Source organism: Thalassophryne amazonica, chromosome 4 (genome assembly GCF_902500255.1).
Source record: "Thalassophryne amazonica chromosome 4, fThaAma1.1, whole genome shotgun sequence".
NCBI classification, from domain to species: domain Eukaryota; kingdom Metazoa; phylum Chordata; class Actinopteri; order Batrachoidiformes; family Batrachoididae; genus Thalassophryne; species Thalassophryne amazonica.
Genome location: NC_047106.1, coordinates 105,069,049 through 105,084,915, shown reverse-complemented (window position 1 = coordinate 105,084,915; position 15,867 = coordinate 105,069,049). Strand labels below are relative to the sequence as shown.

Below are 15,867 nucleotides of genomic sequence, written 5' to 3'. Positions count from 1 at the left end.
CCATTTGAAATGACTTTAGTTTTGTGTCATGTCTGTGATCTGCTTTTTTTTCTACAAAATTAAACAACTGAATGAACATCCTCCGAGGCCGGTGATTCCATAATTTTTGCCAGGGGTTGTGTGTGTGTGTATATGTGTATATATATGTATGTATATGTAAAAAAAAAAAATTAGCACTATCATCATGCTGGCCTTGACATATCACTCTTCACATGCGTGTTTGTTTCCATAAGACACCAACATTTTAGCAAGTCGGGATGCTTCTGTCCCTCTCCTCCTGCTGCTTGCAGGAGGTGGTGTCAGACTTGCTCTCTGTCTACAACAAGTATGTCTTTCCATTTCACACAAACCTGGAAGTTCAAGTCAGTTTCTAAATACCTTATCTCTTATATTGTGTAACTCTAGGTGTAGCCAAACTGAGAATAATCTGACTTGCATTTCAGTTAAATAAGTAATAGGCAGTGGAAGGAGGACCTCAGGCTTGGGGATAGGAATCTGTAGACATCTGTGATATAGTGCCTGTGACCTTAACACATTAAGGCTCATTTTTATTCCAGTCCATGTTCTTGAATGCCTTTACCTTGGCTTTGAGGGCGTGATGCCTTGGTCATCTCAATACAACTTAAAGTCCATCCAGGAAGTTTTCACAGTGTTGCACTTTTTCTGCATTTTATGTTACAGCCTTTTTCCAAAATGGATAAACTTTAATTTTTTTCCCCTCAAAATTCAACACTCAATACACCATAATGGCAATGTGGCAAAATAATGTGTGTATATATATGTATGTATGTATGTGTATATATATATATATATATATATATATATATATATATATATATATATATATATATATATATATATGTATATATATATATATATATATATGTATGTATGTATGTGTATATATATATATATATATTTTTTTTTTTTTTTTTGAGGTTTTTGCAAATTTTTAAACAAAAACCATAATATTGACAGCCTTTGTCATGAAGGTCAAAATTGAGCTCAGGTGCATTCTGCTTCCACTAATTACACTTTGTTTCTACAGCTCAACTGGAGTCCATCTGGGGTAAATTCACTTGATTAGACATGATGTAGAAAGACACACACTTGTCTGCATATAAGGTCCCACAGTTGACAGCGTATGTCAGAGCACAAACCAAGCATGAAGTTAAAGCAATTGGCTGTAGACTTCTGAGACAGTATTATCTTGAGGCCTAAATCTGGGGAGTGGATACAGAAACATTTCTGCTGCTTTGAAGGTCCCAATGAGCACAGTGGTCTCCATCATCTGTAAATGAAAGAAGTTCTACCGGGACTTTTCCTGGCGCTGGCTGTCCATTTAAATGTAGCCATTGGGGGTTAAGGGCTTTAGCAGGAATGAAAAATCTCCGCTTTTTGGTGTATTTCTGCTTTTTTGCCAATCGCCTGGGTCACTTTTGAGATCAGTGTTGTCCTTCAGGAACTGTTCAGTGCTGAATTTTGTGTGTTTTTCCAATCAGGCACTTTGCTGTACAGTTAACGGGTCCTCGGGATTATAATATTGAGCTGTTGGCGGATTTGCATTCCCTTTACGTTGATGGCTGTCTGTGTTTGTGATTAAGGTGGGTTATAATGGTCCATTAATGATCGTTAATTTGTTCTTTCGATATGCAATTGGAACGGCTAATTTTGGCGCCAATAGAATCTAACGTTATTTGTATAGCGGTGTCTGTCTGGTGGTTAACATGCAAACTGACTTACTGTTACTTCTAGTTCAAGGTTATGTACTTAAGATAGTGCACCTCCTCAGTTATATTGTTTTGTTTATTGTTCATACCTACAGATCCAGTCAATCAGGCATATTGTGAACTGATGGTAAAGGAAGGCTAATTAATGCAGAATGCTACTAGAGGAGTGATTTTGAATAAGGAATTTTTTTTTTCTCACCAAAATGGGTGCTGCACTCAAACTCACTATGACAATAAACACACTACAATTTATTGTCTGAAATAGCCACAGATTGCATCTTAGAGCATGTTGAATTAAAAAATTTTCAGTCAGTTGTGGTTCCTTTGGTGGCACTCAGTTACTTAATAACTAAGTAACTGCAGTAATTCTAGAGCTGATACATGCCAATGAGCGCTGACCCTCACGGGATGCCTCCAGACCTCTCGAGTAATTTTGGGTTTCAGCTTTTTTTTGTTTTTCATCACTTTCATCCCTGGGCCTTAGTCAGGGAGGTGACCAAGAACCAGATGGTCGCTCTGTCGGAGCACCACCATTCCCCTATGGAGAGAGAAGAACCTTCCAGAAGGACAACAATCTCTGCTGCAGTCCATCAATCAGGCCTGTATGGTTGAGTGGTCGGACAGAAGCCACTCCTTAGTATATGGCACATGGCAGCCCACCTGGAGTTTGCCAAAAGGCACCTGATGAACTCTCAGACCATGAAAAACCAAATTCTCTGGTCTGATGAGACAAAGATTGAACTCTTTGGTGTGAATGCCAGGCATCATATTTGGAGGAAACCAGGCACCATCCCTACAGTGAAGCATGGTGGTGGCAGCATCATGCTGTGGGGATGTTTTTCAGCAGCAGAACTGGGAGAATAATCACGATTGAGGGAAAGATGAGTGCAGCAATGTACAGAGAAATCCTGGATGAAAACCTGTTCCAGAGTGGTCTTGACCTGAGACTGGGGCCATGGTTCATCTTTTAGCAGGACAATGCCTGAGCACACAGCCAAGATTTCAAAGGAGGGGCTTCAGGACAACTCTGAATGTCCTTGAGTGGCCCAGCCAGAGCCCAGATCTGAATCCGATTGAACATTTCTGGAGACATCTGAAAATGGTTGTGCACAAATGCGCCGCATCCAACCTGATGGAGCTTGAGAGGTGCTGCAAAGGGGAATGGGTGAAACTGCCCAAGGATAGGTGTGCCAAGCTTGTGGCATTATTTTCAAGAAGACTGAGGCTGTAATTGCCAAAGGTGCATCAACAAAAGTATTGAGCAAAGGGTGTGAATACTTATATATGTGTGATTATTTTTATTTTTTTATTTTGTTTTAATAAATTTGCAAATATTTAAAAAAAAACAAAAAAAAAAACTTTTTTCTTTCATGTCAGTATGGGGTGTTGGTAGAATTTTCAGGGGAAAAATGAATTTCACCCATTTTGCAATAAGGCTGTAACAAAATGTGAAAAAAGTGAAGCATTGTGAATACTTTCCGGATGCACTGTAAATCCAGTGTTACTTAACTGAAACAGGAATATAGACTGGTTAAGCTTCATTGTGGCCCCATTAACTGGAAAGCATTCACTTTTCCCTAAATATAAATTGTAACCAGAAAAACAAACAAGATCCTCCAGAATTTCCAAGATGGTAGGAATGCAAGTTACAGGATTGGAACTACATAATAAAAGATCATCAGCATACAGCGATACTTTATATTCTGAGCCATTGTGCATCTTGACCTTTGGCTCTCCTCAGTGCTTCATGCATTTCAGCCCAAGGAGTAAGGAGGATCACATTTAATTAGGGGAGGGGAGGAAGCCTGTCAGACCTGGCAGGCCCAAACGTATCGTGAGGGTCTGCTGGGAACGACTGGCTGAACCCTCTGTCAGCGAGGTCTTCAACTCCCACCTCCAGGAGAGCTTCTCCCAGATCCCGGGGGAGGTTGGAGACATGGAGTCTGAGTGGACCATGTTCTCCACCTCCATTGTCGATGCGGCCACTCGTAGCTGTGGTCACAAGGTCTCTGGTGCCTGTCATGGCGGCAATCCCCGAACCCGGTGGTGGACGCCAGAAGTAAGGGATGCTGTCAAGCTGAAGGAGTCCTACTTGTCTTTGTTGGTAGGTGGGACCCTGGAGGCAGCTGATGGGTACCGGAAGGCCAAGCGTGCCACAGCCCGTGCGGTCGCAGAGGCAAAAACTCGGCTCTGGGAGGAGTTCAGGGAGGCCATGGAGGACGACTATCGGTCGACCTCGAAGAAATTCTGGCAAACTGTCACGCCTCAGGAGGCGGAAGCAGCTCTCCACCAGCACTGTCTACGGTGCGGGTGGGGAGCTGTTGATGGGCGGTGGAAGGAATACTTCGAGGATCTCCTCAATACCATCATCACGTCTTCCGAAGAGGAAGCAGAGACTGGGGACTTAGAGGCAGACTCATCTCATCCATTACCCAGGCCGAAGTCACAGAGGTGGTTAGAAACTTCCTCGGTGGCAAGGCTCCTGGGGTGGATGAAATCCTTCCTGAGTACCTTAAATCTCTGGATGTTGTGGGACTGTCTTGGCTGACACGCCTCTGCAACATCGCGTGGTGGTTGGGGACAGTGCCGCTGGATTGGCAGACTGGGGTGATGGTCCCTCTGTTTAAGAAGGGGGACCAGAGGGTGTGTTCCAACTACAGGGTGATCACACTCCTCAGCCTCCCCGGTAAGGTCTATTCCAGAGTACTGGAGAGGAGAATTCGACCGATAGTCGAACCTCGGATTCAGGAGGAGCAGTGTGGTTTTCGTCCTGGTCGCGGCACACTGGACCAGCTCTACACGCTCCATCGGGTGCTCGAGGGTTCATGGGAGTTCGCCCAACCAGTCCACATGTGCTTTGTGGATCTGGAGAAGGCGTTTGACCGTGTCCCTCGGGGCACCCTGTAAGGGGTGCTCCGGGAGTACGGGGTCCGGGGTCCTTTGCTAAGGGCTATCCGGTACCCTGTACGACCGCAACAGGAGCTTGGTTCGTATTGCCGGTAGTAAGTCAAACCTGTTTCCAGTGCACGTTGGCCTCCGCCAGGGTTGCCCTTTGTCACCAGTTCTGTTCATTATCTTTATGGACAGAATTTCTAGGCGCAGCCAGGGTGTAGAGGGGGTCTGCTTTGGGAACCACAGAATCTCGTCTCTGCTGTTTGCAGACGATGTGGTTCTGTTGGCTTCATCAAATCAGGACCTTCAGGGTGCACTGGGGCGGTTTGCAGCCGAATGTGAAGCGTCCGGGATGAAAATCAGCACCTCCAAATCCGAGGCCATGGTCCTCGACCGGATAAAGGTGCTTTGCCCTCTTCAGGTTGGTGGAGTGTCCTTCCCTCAAGTGGAGGAGTTTAAGTATCTCAGGGTCTTGTTCACGAGTGAGGGACGGATGGAGCATGAGATCGACAGACGGATCGGTGCAGCATCTGCAGTGATGCGGTCACTGTATCGGACTGTCGTGGTGAAGAGAGAGCTGAGTAGGGGGGCAAAGCTCTCGATTTACCGATCGATCTATGTTCCGATCCTCACCTATGGTCATGAGATTTGGCTCATGACCGAAAGAACGAGATCATGAGTACAAGCGGCCAAGATGAGTTTCCTTCGCAGGGTGGCTGGGCGCTCCCTTAGAGATAGGGTGAGGAGCTCGGAGTCGAGCCGCTGCTCCTCCACGTCGAAAGGAGCCAGTTGAGGTGGCTTGGGCATCTTTTCCAGATGCCCCCTGGACTCCTCGCTGGAGAGGTGTTCCTGGCATGTCCCATCAGGAGGAGGCCCCGGGGGAGACCCAGGACACGCTGGAGGGACTACGTCTCTCGGCTGGCTTGGGAACGCCTTGGGGTTCCCCCGGAGGAGCTGGGGGAGGTGTGTGTGGATCGGGAGGTCTGGGCGGCTTTGCTTGAGCTGCTGCCCCGCGACCCGACTCCGGATAAAGCGGAAGAAAATGGATTGATGGATGGATGGACATTTAATTACTGGGTATAAATGTATTCAATTTAAAAAAACATACTAAACGTACATCGGTGGTGTCCAAAGTATTCCAGAAAAGGCCAAAAGGGCACAGGTTTTCTTTGCAGCCACTGACTCCAGCAGGTGATTTCACTGATGAACTCATGCCACCAGCTCAAAGTGATGTTAATCAGTGAAATCAGCTGCTGAAGTCAGGGGCTGCAAGGAAAACCTGCACCCTCTCGGCCTTTTCTGGAATACTTTGGCTGCCACTGATGTACATGTATGTATGTTGTCTGCTCTGTACAGTGACCACAAGCATCCATGTACATTTAAAAGAACCCTTTAAACAGGTAAACAGGACATTACAAATAGTCTGTCAACAATGAGCTAAAAAATAATACGAAATGTTCTTCTGATGTACCTTGGCGATCAAATTTAATCGATGAAACTTAAAGTCGAGGTGTTCGCAACAACACTTCGCGGAACACCCTAGGGTTGCTCCCTAATCCTGGCAAAAAGGACTTCCCTCCTTTTTTGCCAGGATTTACAGCGATCGTCAACCTTAATCCACCTTGTTGCAGTCACTTCGGGTGGTTTTCTCATTATTTATGGATTCAAGCTGGAAAAAGCATTTAATTTCCGCATCTCTAGCCAGCGAGCCGCACTCACAGCTGGAGAGGTCATGTTGTTTACATGCTGTTAGGATGTTAAAGCTGAGCAGTGATTGGTTCAGACAGATCACATGGTGTTACACTTCTCATGGAAAAAAATTAGAAACGTTTTTGTCACTTTTTAGTTGAACTCTGTTAAATGTACTTTTGTCTATTTTTAACAATTATAGCATAAAGATTATTTTGAGCAATTTTACTGGAACAGAATGTAAAGAATGATTTCTTATCCGGCCGCCTAAAGGTTCTCATGCCATTCCAACTCATTATAGAAACTTCGCATTTATTACCACCCTTGAAAAATGTCAGCTAATTATTTTGTAAACACTACCCATTCTAGAGCCCGTGGTTCCCCACGGACAACATACTAGTTTCATATTATGTTTCCTCAACCTATGAACCCTTGACCGATCTGTCAGCCAGGATTTTGACAAAAGCTCCACTTCAAACACTGTGGACTTTGTTCATTATATCATTTTTGAACAATGGCTATATAACCTTTCTTTCCAAAATTTTAATTGGCACGGTTGATCAGTGGTTAGCACTGTTGCCTCACAGTGAGAAGGTCCCAGGTTTGGTTCTGACCTGTTCTTGTCTGTGTGGAGTTGGCATGTTCTCCCTGTGTCTGTCGCAGTCACGTTACTGACAGTGAAAACTGGCTTCATTGAACAGATTTGGTGCCTGTCATCCACCATGGAGGAAACTGTGCGCACATATGTATTTTAAGTGTAGTTCTAATGATGCATGTCAGAAAAATGCCTCAGCCTGTGAAATTTTTTTCTTAATACTTGTTTTCAAGGCTTGACATATTTCTGAATGTCATTAGAAGAAATGCACCACATGCCGATACACAGAAGGACTTGCGTAACTTTGGCTCTTTAATAAAAGTGAAGCTGAGTAAGTAAGTCCCTTCGGCTGCTCCCTTGTTTGCACTCGGGGTCGCCACAGCAAATCCAAGGTGGATCTGCATGTTGATTTTGGCACAGGTTTTACGTCGGATGCCCTTCCTGACGCAACTCCACATTACATGGAGAAATGTGGCAGGGGTGGGATTTGAACCCAGAACCTTCCGAACTGAAACAAAGCGCAGTAACCACTTGGCCACCACCCCCTAAAAGTGAAGCTGAGTGGTATGTAAATAGCTTATCTTGTGTCTCAGGATGTTTGCAAGCCAAATGAGATGGGCAGGGTGTGTGTGGTGTGTCTTGCAGGTGGAACACTTCCACCAGGGTAACTGTCATTCTTTAACATAGTGAATTACTTTTTTTTTTTTTTTTTTTGGTATGTGAGTTTGCAGGTTCTTACAAGCTGAAGTGGTTGCATAATGCTGCTCAAAATTGAACTTTCCACAATGCCAGAAGTACACTGGTGCATACATCCATGATTGTTGGTCTGTGGTAACTTCCTGTAGAAACACAAATGGCTTCTTTTTAGGTCTAGGTGTTGTTAGGTGATGCATTCTGACTGTGTAAATGCAAAGTCAACCTGTTATATGCATTTGAGTGAGTTAAATCAACATACATTGTTGCCACAGTTACTTTGAAAAAGTAATCCAATTACTGATTACTCCTTGAAAAAGTAACTTAGTTACTTTACTGATTACTCAATTTTAAAAGTAACTAAGTTAGATTACTAGGTAACTGTTTAGTTACTTTCAGCAGCTGCCGACAACACCCCCTGCTACCTCATCATGGAAATGATAACCTGTTTTGCCAACACTCACTTTGTTGTCTCCCTTTCTTGACTTCAATGAACATAAATACTTATTTCCTAAAAAATAAATTAGACATCTTTCTTGACCTCATATTTAACTGTTGACAGCACTTTAACAGTAAAACAATTTTTAACCTACATTGTTTATAAATGTAACTATTAAATTCTTTGTAACATTTTTGTAACATTTAAATTCTTTTTAATATTTTAGTTGTTGAAATTGTTATAAGTAGTAGTAATGGTATATATAAAAAAAAAAAGTCTTCAAAAGTTGACCTTTAATTTAGGGCTGTTGTGGGGAGCCCCGCCCACACTCCTTTCTTGCATGGATTCGCCGCTGTCTTGCTGTTTGAACAGAACAGTGGATAATTGTGCAGCAGATAACAGAATATTCGCAGAGGAATTGTCCAAATCTGGCTACAAGCACCAAAATTTGACTGTGTATACCTTTTGGTACATATTTTAGACAAATAATGTTAGCCATTTGAATTCTCAATTGGGGGCCAAATAGGGGTCAGTGAAGAATTGCACAGGAGTCAAAGTTAAAGAAATGTTCCAATCATGTCCATACTCCGATGTTCAGTACCGGTGTCCCGTCGAGATGAGGTGTGTCGCGCTACTGCGCATGCGTGCGCATGCACACACTGCTCTACCCCGGACTTGAAGACATCACCCGTCGAGATGAGGTGCCTCGCGCAACTGCACATGGGGAGATGATGTAACTCACTCAACGTGCAACTGCGCATGCACTTTTTTTTTTTTTTCGCCATCAGTTATTTTTTTATTAATTGTATTCAGTGTATTTATAGCCTAGTAAGTAAAACATTTTCTGTATTTTACATTAGGAGCATAAATGTATGTATATTTTGCCTGTCGAAATAAGCTAACTCCAGGTTAAAAATACTTATCGTTTTATAGTGAGTAGATTTTATACATTACTACGTTCGGATGAACAATTTATACTTTTACTTGCCCATCAAAATAAGCGAACTTCGTCAAGTAATTTTTTTCAGTGCACACATATGCAGTTACGCGAGGAACCTCATCTCGACGACGCACCTCATCTTGACATAACACCGGCAGGGACTTGCAAAGGGAGGAACACAGCACTCCCTTCCACTCTGGTCCCGTGTTTGCCAGCTAGACGTTTGGACATCTGGCAGTCTCCAGTGCCTTTTATGGCTGTCTGACAGCAGTCTGTATCATCTACCTGTTGTCTACATGCGCTTTAGATGCCAACAAGCAGATGTAGATGAGGTAATCTGAATCCGTTCTGACACTGCTGACCACGCTTCTTTTCCTCTCGACTGCGTCGGATTATGGCAATGTTTGCTGTGTCGAGCTGGTTCCTGCACATTCTTGCTATTTGTGACCGGGGCTTAACTGACTTGAATTTTAAAGCTTGAACCCAAACAGACCCGCATAGGGCAGAGGAAATGCCAAGAATGAAGTATATACGACTGACATTTCTATTTCTGAACCGCCAAGTTATGAACTGATGCCTCATCACTGTTTTCTCTCTTAGATTTTTGTTTCATCGACACACCGCTGTGCATGGACGACAATGCCATTCTCAGCTTTGAGGCAATTCGTAGTATCCACAAGAGGATGGATGATGATGCAGATGGCAGTGTTGACGTGGTGGAGACAGATGAGGTAATTACCAGCCCATTATGCTGTTTCTACATTAAAGCAATGTTGTTTTTTGTTTTGTCACATGGTGGTGTTGATGTTTTTTTTTTCTCACATTGCTGTAATAACTCATCTGAGTTGTCATGATTGTTCATCACACCTTTTTAATGCCTTTAACTTGTTTTGGTAAACAGGATTTTGTCAGCACTTAAAAGTTTGTGCTTCTGGTGCTAACGAAGTAATGATTATCCCCATTTCAGTCACTAATGCACATTTTGACAGTGATATGAGTATATTTGTGAAAATGTGTTGAGTGAAATGTACAGTTTGTCATATCCATGTTGTTTCCACTTAATTGCAGTAACAGTGCATACTGTTTTACTGTCATCTCTGACAGACTATGATGAAATGATGCATGACTGGCTGTGCAGCTGCAGCATTGCAGAGCTGAGACACACATTCTTGCTGTTGTGTTACTTGATTGGCAGCTGTGCCGGTATGTGTTTCAAACCTCTGTGAGGTAGCTGGCTGGTTCCCGCTTCCTCTATGAGGGAGGCCGGAAATCAGCAGAAACTTACTCAGTTTCAGTGACTGAGTGCTCTTTCCACTGAGCACTTCATGCAGATGCAAGTTATTTGGCTGGTTCCCTCCTCCACTGTACTCATTTTTATGCATGCTTATTTTTTTGCCCCATAAAATTCTGTTCATAAATAGTTTTTAGCCCAAGTGTTTTTCACTGACACACAAAGGTAAAGCAGAGCAGCAAAAAATAAATAAGTGTCCCCACTTCCTGTATGTGACGTCACTGGGCAGATTTTGCCAATGTGTGCCTGCTTCCTTTTCTGTGTTAGTTCCGGTGGGGACCAGCCATTGTGAGGAAGAAGCAACAAAATTACACTTGTTCAGCTAGACAACTCATTTAATGAAATCTTAGCAACTGCAATTCAGTGAGCAGTGGAAGCATATGAACAAAATCATCAGGACATTATACAAGGAACAATGGCAGTGCTTAAGAGTCAGTTTTAGGTCCTGATGGAGCAGGAATTGGGTAGGTCATCACTGACTTTATCACTGTGAGTCACCCGTGGTGGTCTCAGCTATGAGAGCTGTGCCTTGATACTTGCACAACTTTGATCCGTGCACTTGCACTCACGCTGATCCGCGCACTTGCACACACTCTGCTGTGCAGGAGAGTAAACTCACCGTAAACCGTTGTAAACCTGCGCAGCTTCGTGCAAGTGCACAAACAAAATTTTGAAATGTTCAAAATGTCTGTCATGCATTAATTATGTGAACTTCACGTGAACATTGTGAAAGCAAAAACACTGTGATTGCGTCAGCGCATCACAGCGCAGCTCATCTGAATGATTATAATGAGATAAATCTATCATAAACATAATTTTACAGATACCTATAAGAAGGAATGAACAAGCAGCTGTTTTACCAAGCTATTACAATATAAATATTACAAATCATTACCTTTTTATTGTTCCAAATGCATTCTCCACCTCATGAAGAACAGGAAAGAGGGGGGGGGGAGCGGCAGCTGGAACGGTCTTATTCCAGAAGCGATTAGAGGTGTTTTCAACAGCCAAACTCTGACAGAAAATGATTAATCCACTACAAAATAATTATTTTATATATGAACCATCCAGAAGCACAAAGTGCTGCTTGGCATTGTCACTATGAAGTGCGTGAGAGTGTGGAGCCAAAATGCGTGCAAGTGTCAAGGCACCTTTACATTTCCACCATATAGTTGATGAGCCTCTTGAAGACTTGCAAACTCAACAGAGAAGAGGAAATGAAGACAGCTTGTGAAGAGAATGGAATATTCAAAACAGTCTTGAACTTGAATAATTTTTCCTGGCTCAAAATGAGGTTGAGGTGTTAGGCCACCATAGGAGGGTCTTGTTTATGGCACAGGTTTAGTGTCTTGCAGATTACTTAAGGAATAAGAAAACCATTGAGAAATTATCACAAAGTATTTTCTTTCAAAGTTTAAAGTGCCCTGTTTAACGTTTCGCTGACTTGGAGTTTTACTGTGTGTGTGTGTGTGTGTGTGTGTGTGTGTGTGTGTGTGTGTGTGTGTGTGTGTGTGTGTATATATTCTGTAATTTTTTTTGTTGTAGGTACACTTCAACTGTGAGAAACAGAATCTAAAAAAAAAAAAAAATCAGAAAATCACATTGTATGATTTTTAAATAATTATTTTGCATTTTATTGCATGAAATAAATATTTGATTAAGTCTGTTGTCTTCTGGGCAACTCAGTCAGCAGTCTTCCCCATGATTCTGGATGTGTGTACTGAACCAGATTTGAGAGAATCGTAGTAGTCATACTGCATGAATAGTGATTTGAAATAAACTATCCATCTGCTGTGACTGGATAGCATGTATCCTTAGCGCTTGGCATCACAGTTTATTGCAACTTGCACCTTTCCCAGAAGCTACTGTCATCTGAGCACTGATATTGATATTGCATGTGCTTATAGACAAAAACAAATAAGAGAAAAAATTCAATTTATTATTCAACTAAACTGCAAATATATGAATTTTTTTTAACATTTGTGAAACACTTCTCTAAACAAGGCCATAGGGTCACTGACCCTAAAGAGATTCCCTCCTTGGCACAGTGATCTATTTCTTTTTGTCTCTTTCTCTAAAATTGTATATAATAATCATTAGATTATTAATATATAAACAAAATAAATTTAAGAAATATTACAATTTGAAAACAAATGCACCCGAATGTGATGACAGCTGGAACTGCTTAATGCTAACTTTTAACATTGAAAATGCCATAGACATGCTAACGCGTTAGCATGTCTATGGCATCGGGAGCCGGATCTTGATCCGGATCACCACTAAAATTTAATCACTTGTTCCTCTTGTCATTTCCAACCACTCCACAAAATTTCATCAAAATCCGTTCAAAACTTTTTGAGTTATCCTGCTGACAGACAGACAAACAAACAAACGCAACCAAAAACATAACCTCCTTGGCGGAGGTAAAAAAAAAAAAAAAAAAGACTAAAAGTGCGACTTGTAGTCTGAAAGATATGGTATATATTTGAACCTGTAATTATGACCCAATGTGGATTAGAGAAAATCCAAAATAAAAATTCAAACTTGTGCACTCAGTTCTTGTTTGTTTTTTTTAATAAGTCATTAATGATGTATGCTGCACAGCCATTCTACCCTGGCAACTGAACATTTCAGACATCACTAAAAGCCCAAATGAACATGACATTCATGCCCATGAGTGTATGTAAATGTCCAACCACACCTTTTGTTACTGTTAGACTTGGAGTAATTTTTAAATAGTTTGAGAAACACTTTTCAATGAGAATATAGATTTTTAATTTAACCAGGTAGTCCCGTTAAGATTGAACCTGTTTTAACAAGGGAGACCTGGACAATTAAAGTTTCTATTCATCTAACCTGCATGTCTTCGGAAGTGGGAGGGAACCCATGCAAACACGGGAAGAACATGCCAACACCACACAGAAAGGCCACAGGTGGGAATCGATCCCATAACCTTCTTGCTATGAGAAAACAGTGCTAAGCACTAATCCACCGTGCTGCCAAATAATGGTATCAGTTTAAAATGTGATGTTTTACCGATATACTCGCGAATCACTTGGGGTTACTCACAAACCACCAGTGGTCCATGGACCACTCTTTAAGAAACTTGAATTCTACAAGGAGCTTCATATGACCAATGCATTATGCAAGGTGAACAAAATGAAGGTCAAGCATTTTAGAAAACACACAAATAGTTGGACGCATTTAGCACATCATCACCCCATGTTGAAAGAATTTGAACAGCTGCAAGGGCAACACCAGAAGCTGACCAACACACACACACACATCACTTTAACAAACTTACAGCCAATTCTGAATGTGCAAAATGAATAACTAGATCAGGGTTCTCACCAGAATTTTTTATTTTTTTTTTAAACAGTATATAGAGGAACTTAGTGGGGAATAGCCATGTGACAAACGTTGCAGGCGTGAGTATTAGAGGAGGGTCCAGGGGCATCCCCCCCACCAAGAAAATTTAGAAATTTATAACCCTTTGAAGTACTATTTCCTGCATTTTGATGGCCACTTTATGTTGCTAACTGGGATGTTAAATTGCATGCAACATATTCTTAAAAAAAAAAAGAAGAAAAAGCAGAAAAGCCCCCCTTATGCTGGTTAATAAATCACAGCATAGGGGATCCAAATCACAGCATAGCGGATCCATATCACAGCATCAGAGCCCCCTATGCTCAACTGCACTGGCAAGAACTCTGTCGATACATCAGCAGTTTAATTTAAATGGACCAGCGCCCCAACAGCATAGTGGAAAATGAATACCTTATTCATAGATTTGCTTTTGTTGCCTTTTTCAAATATAAACCTACATAATCTTAGACAAACTTTGCTTTCATGGAATAATTTGCCACACTTAAGAACACTTGAGTAGATTCTGAAAATAGCAGCTCTTTGTATTGAATTTTTTTTTTTTTTTTGGTCATCAAAAATCATTTTGAATCAAATCATGACCCCATAAATTGGAATCGAATCATGATATGCTGAAACATTCACACCCCTACTTATTTATACTACTTAAGAAGGAGAAGAAAGTCGCATATGCTAATTTTTTGCCCTGAGTGTTTGTGACGGCTCTGTTTTGTTGTATGAAAGACTGGATTTTATTGGAGTCTGTCCAGTGTGCAATCTGCTGTTTTTGGAATACAGTGGTCCCTCGCTATAACGCGGTTCACCTTTCGTGGCCTCGCAGTTTCGCGGATTTTCTTTAGTGCAATTTTGCATGCTTTTTTTTTTTTTTTTTAAACAGCGCATTGTGTTCTGCGTCCTTATCAGGCGGGCCGGTTGCAGCACCAGTCGGCGTCACTGCGATTGCTCTCACTGCCTCCGATGCGCTTACTGAGTCTGCGGAGCTGCGCCAAATCTGTCAACAGGTCCAGAGACTACGCTCGCTGTTTTGATGCAGATGTTGACCGCAGCCGCAGAGCTCCGTGGTCACCGAGAGAGGACTTGGATTCTTTGCGGGTCCCGCATCAGTTCCTCCGGAGGCAGTGATTGAAGGGAGAGTTCTGCGTGTGTCTGTTTATAATCTTCTCACCCAGAAGAAAAGAGTGTTTACACAGGAGAAAGGTGAGAAAATGTTTATGCCTGTTTGAGAAAAGTGTATAAAGTGTGTAGTGAGGGGTTTTACAGCCTTAAAACATCGATAATAATTGCAAAAAATAGCGCTGACTACTTCGCAGATTTCGTTTATCGCAGGAGTTACGTTCTAAAAATAACCCGCGAGGGACCACTATTCCAGTTCATCATTCAATAATTACCAGTAGACAGTCACATGTATATTGGATGACTTGAGATCATTAATGTCCCGCCAACTGTTCTGTTGAGAATATTTAATATCATTGAATAATTCAACATTACCATTATAAGAACCACAACTACAGCCAATTTAAGTAAAAGTTAAATATGATGCAGAGTTCATTATTTTGTTAAATTTCAAGTGATTTGATGTTATGCATTGGTAATAAACATTTAAAAAGTTAAAAACATACATTTTGGGTAGATATAGCATTTGTTCAGTAATTAAACCAGTGAGGCACTGAGCTCACCTCTGTCAGGCATTAGAACACCATGAAACAGTGTGGAAATGTAAGCTTTCTTTTACTCATCCATCCATCCATCCATATTCTGTACCCGCTTACTACAGTTAGGGGTTGGGGGCTGGAGCCGGAGCCTGTCCCAGCAGTCATGGGGCATAAGGCAAGGGAACACCCTGGACAGGAAGCCAGTCTAAAACAGGGCCACATGTAGACAAACGTTTACGCACCTACAGTCAACTTAAAATTTCCAGTTCACATAACGCATGTTTTTGGATGTCGGGGGAAGCCGGAGCACCGAGAAGGAACCCACACAAACACGGGGAGAACATGCAAACTCCACACAGAAAGGCCCCAGGTGGGAATCACAACCTTCTTGCTGTGAGGCAACAGTGTTAACCACGAAGCCCGCTTTCTTTTATCATTAAACATTTTTAAATTGGATTACATCAATCATTTGCTTTGGATGAATTTGCTGTGCAGCTCATCTGTACAGATTTAAAATCATTGTACGCAGCATTGCTATTGGGGAACCAACCTATTTTGTCTG

The 15,867-nt window shown here is 42.0% G+C and overlaps 1 protein-coding gene across 2 annotated transcripts in view; it reads left to right on the top strand.

The window, feature by feature from the left end:
* Nucleotides 1–15,867, top strand: part of stim1a (stromal interaction molecule 1a) — a 178,940-nt gene that overhangs the window by 12,001 nt on the left and 151,072 nt on the right. For both annotated transcript variants that reach the window (XM_034168378.1, XM_034168377.1), the window contains exon 3: nt 9,579–9,709. In XM_034168378.1, coding sequence (XP_034024269.1) covers nt 9,579–9,709 — 131 coding nt within the window. The remainder of the gene's footprint in view (nt 1–9,578; nt 9,710–15,867) is intronic.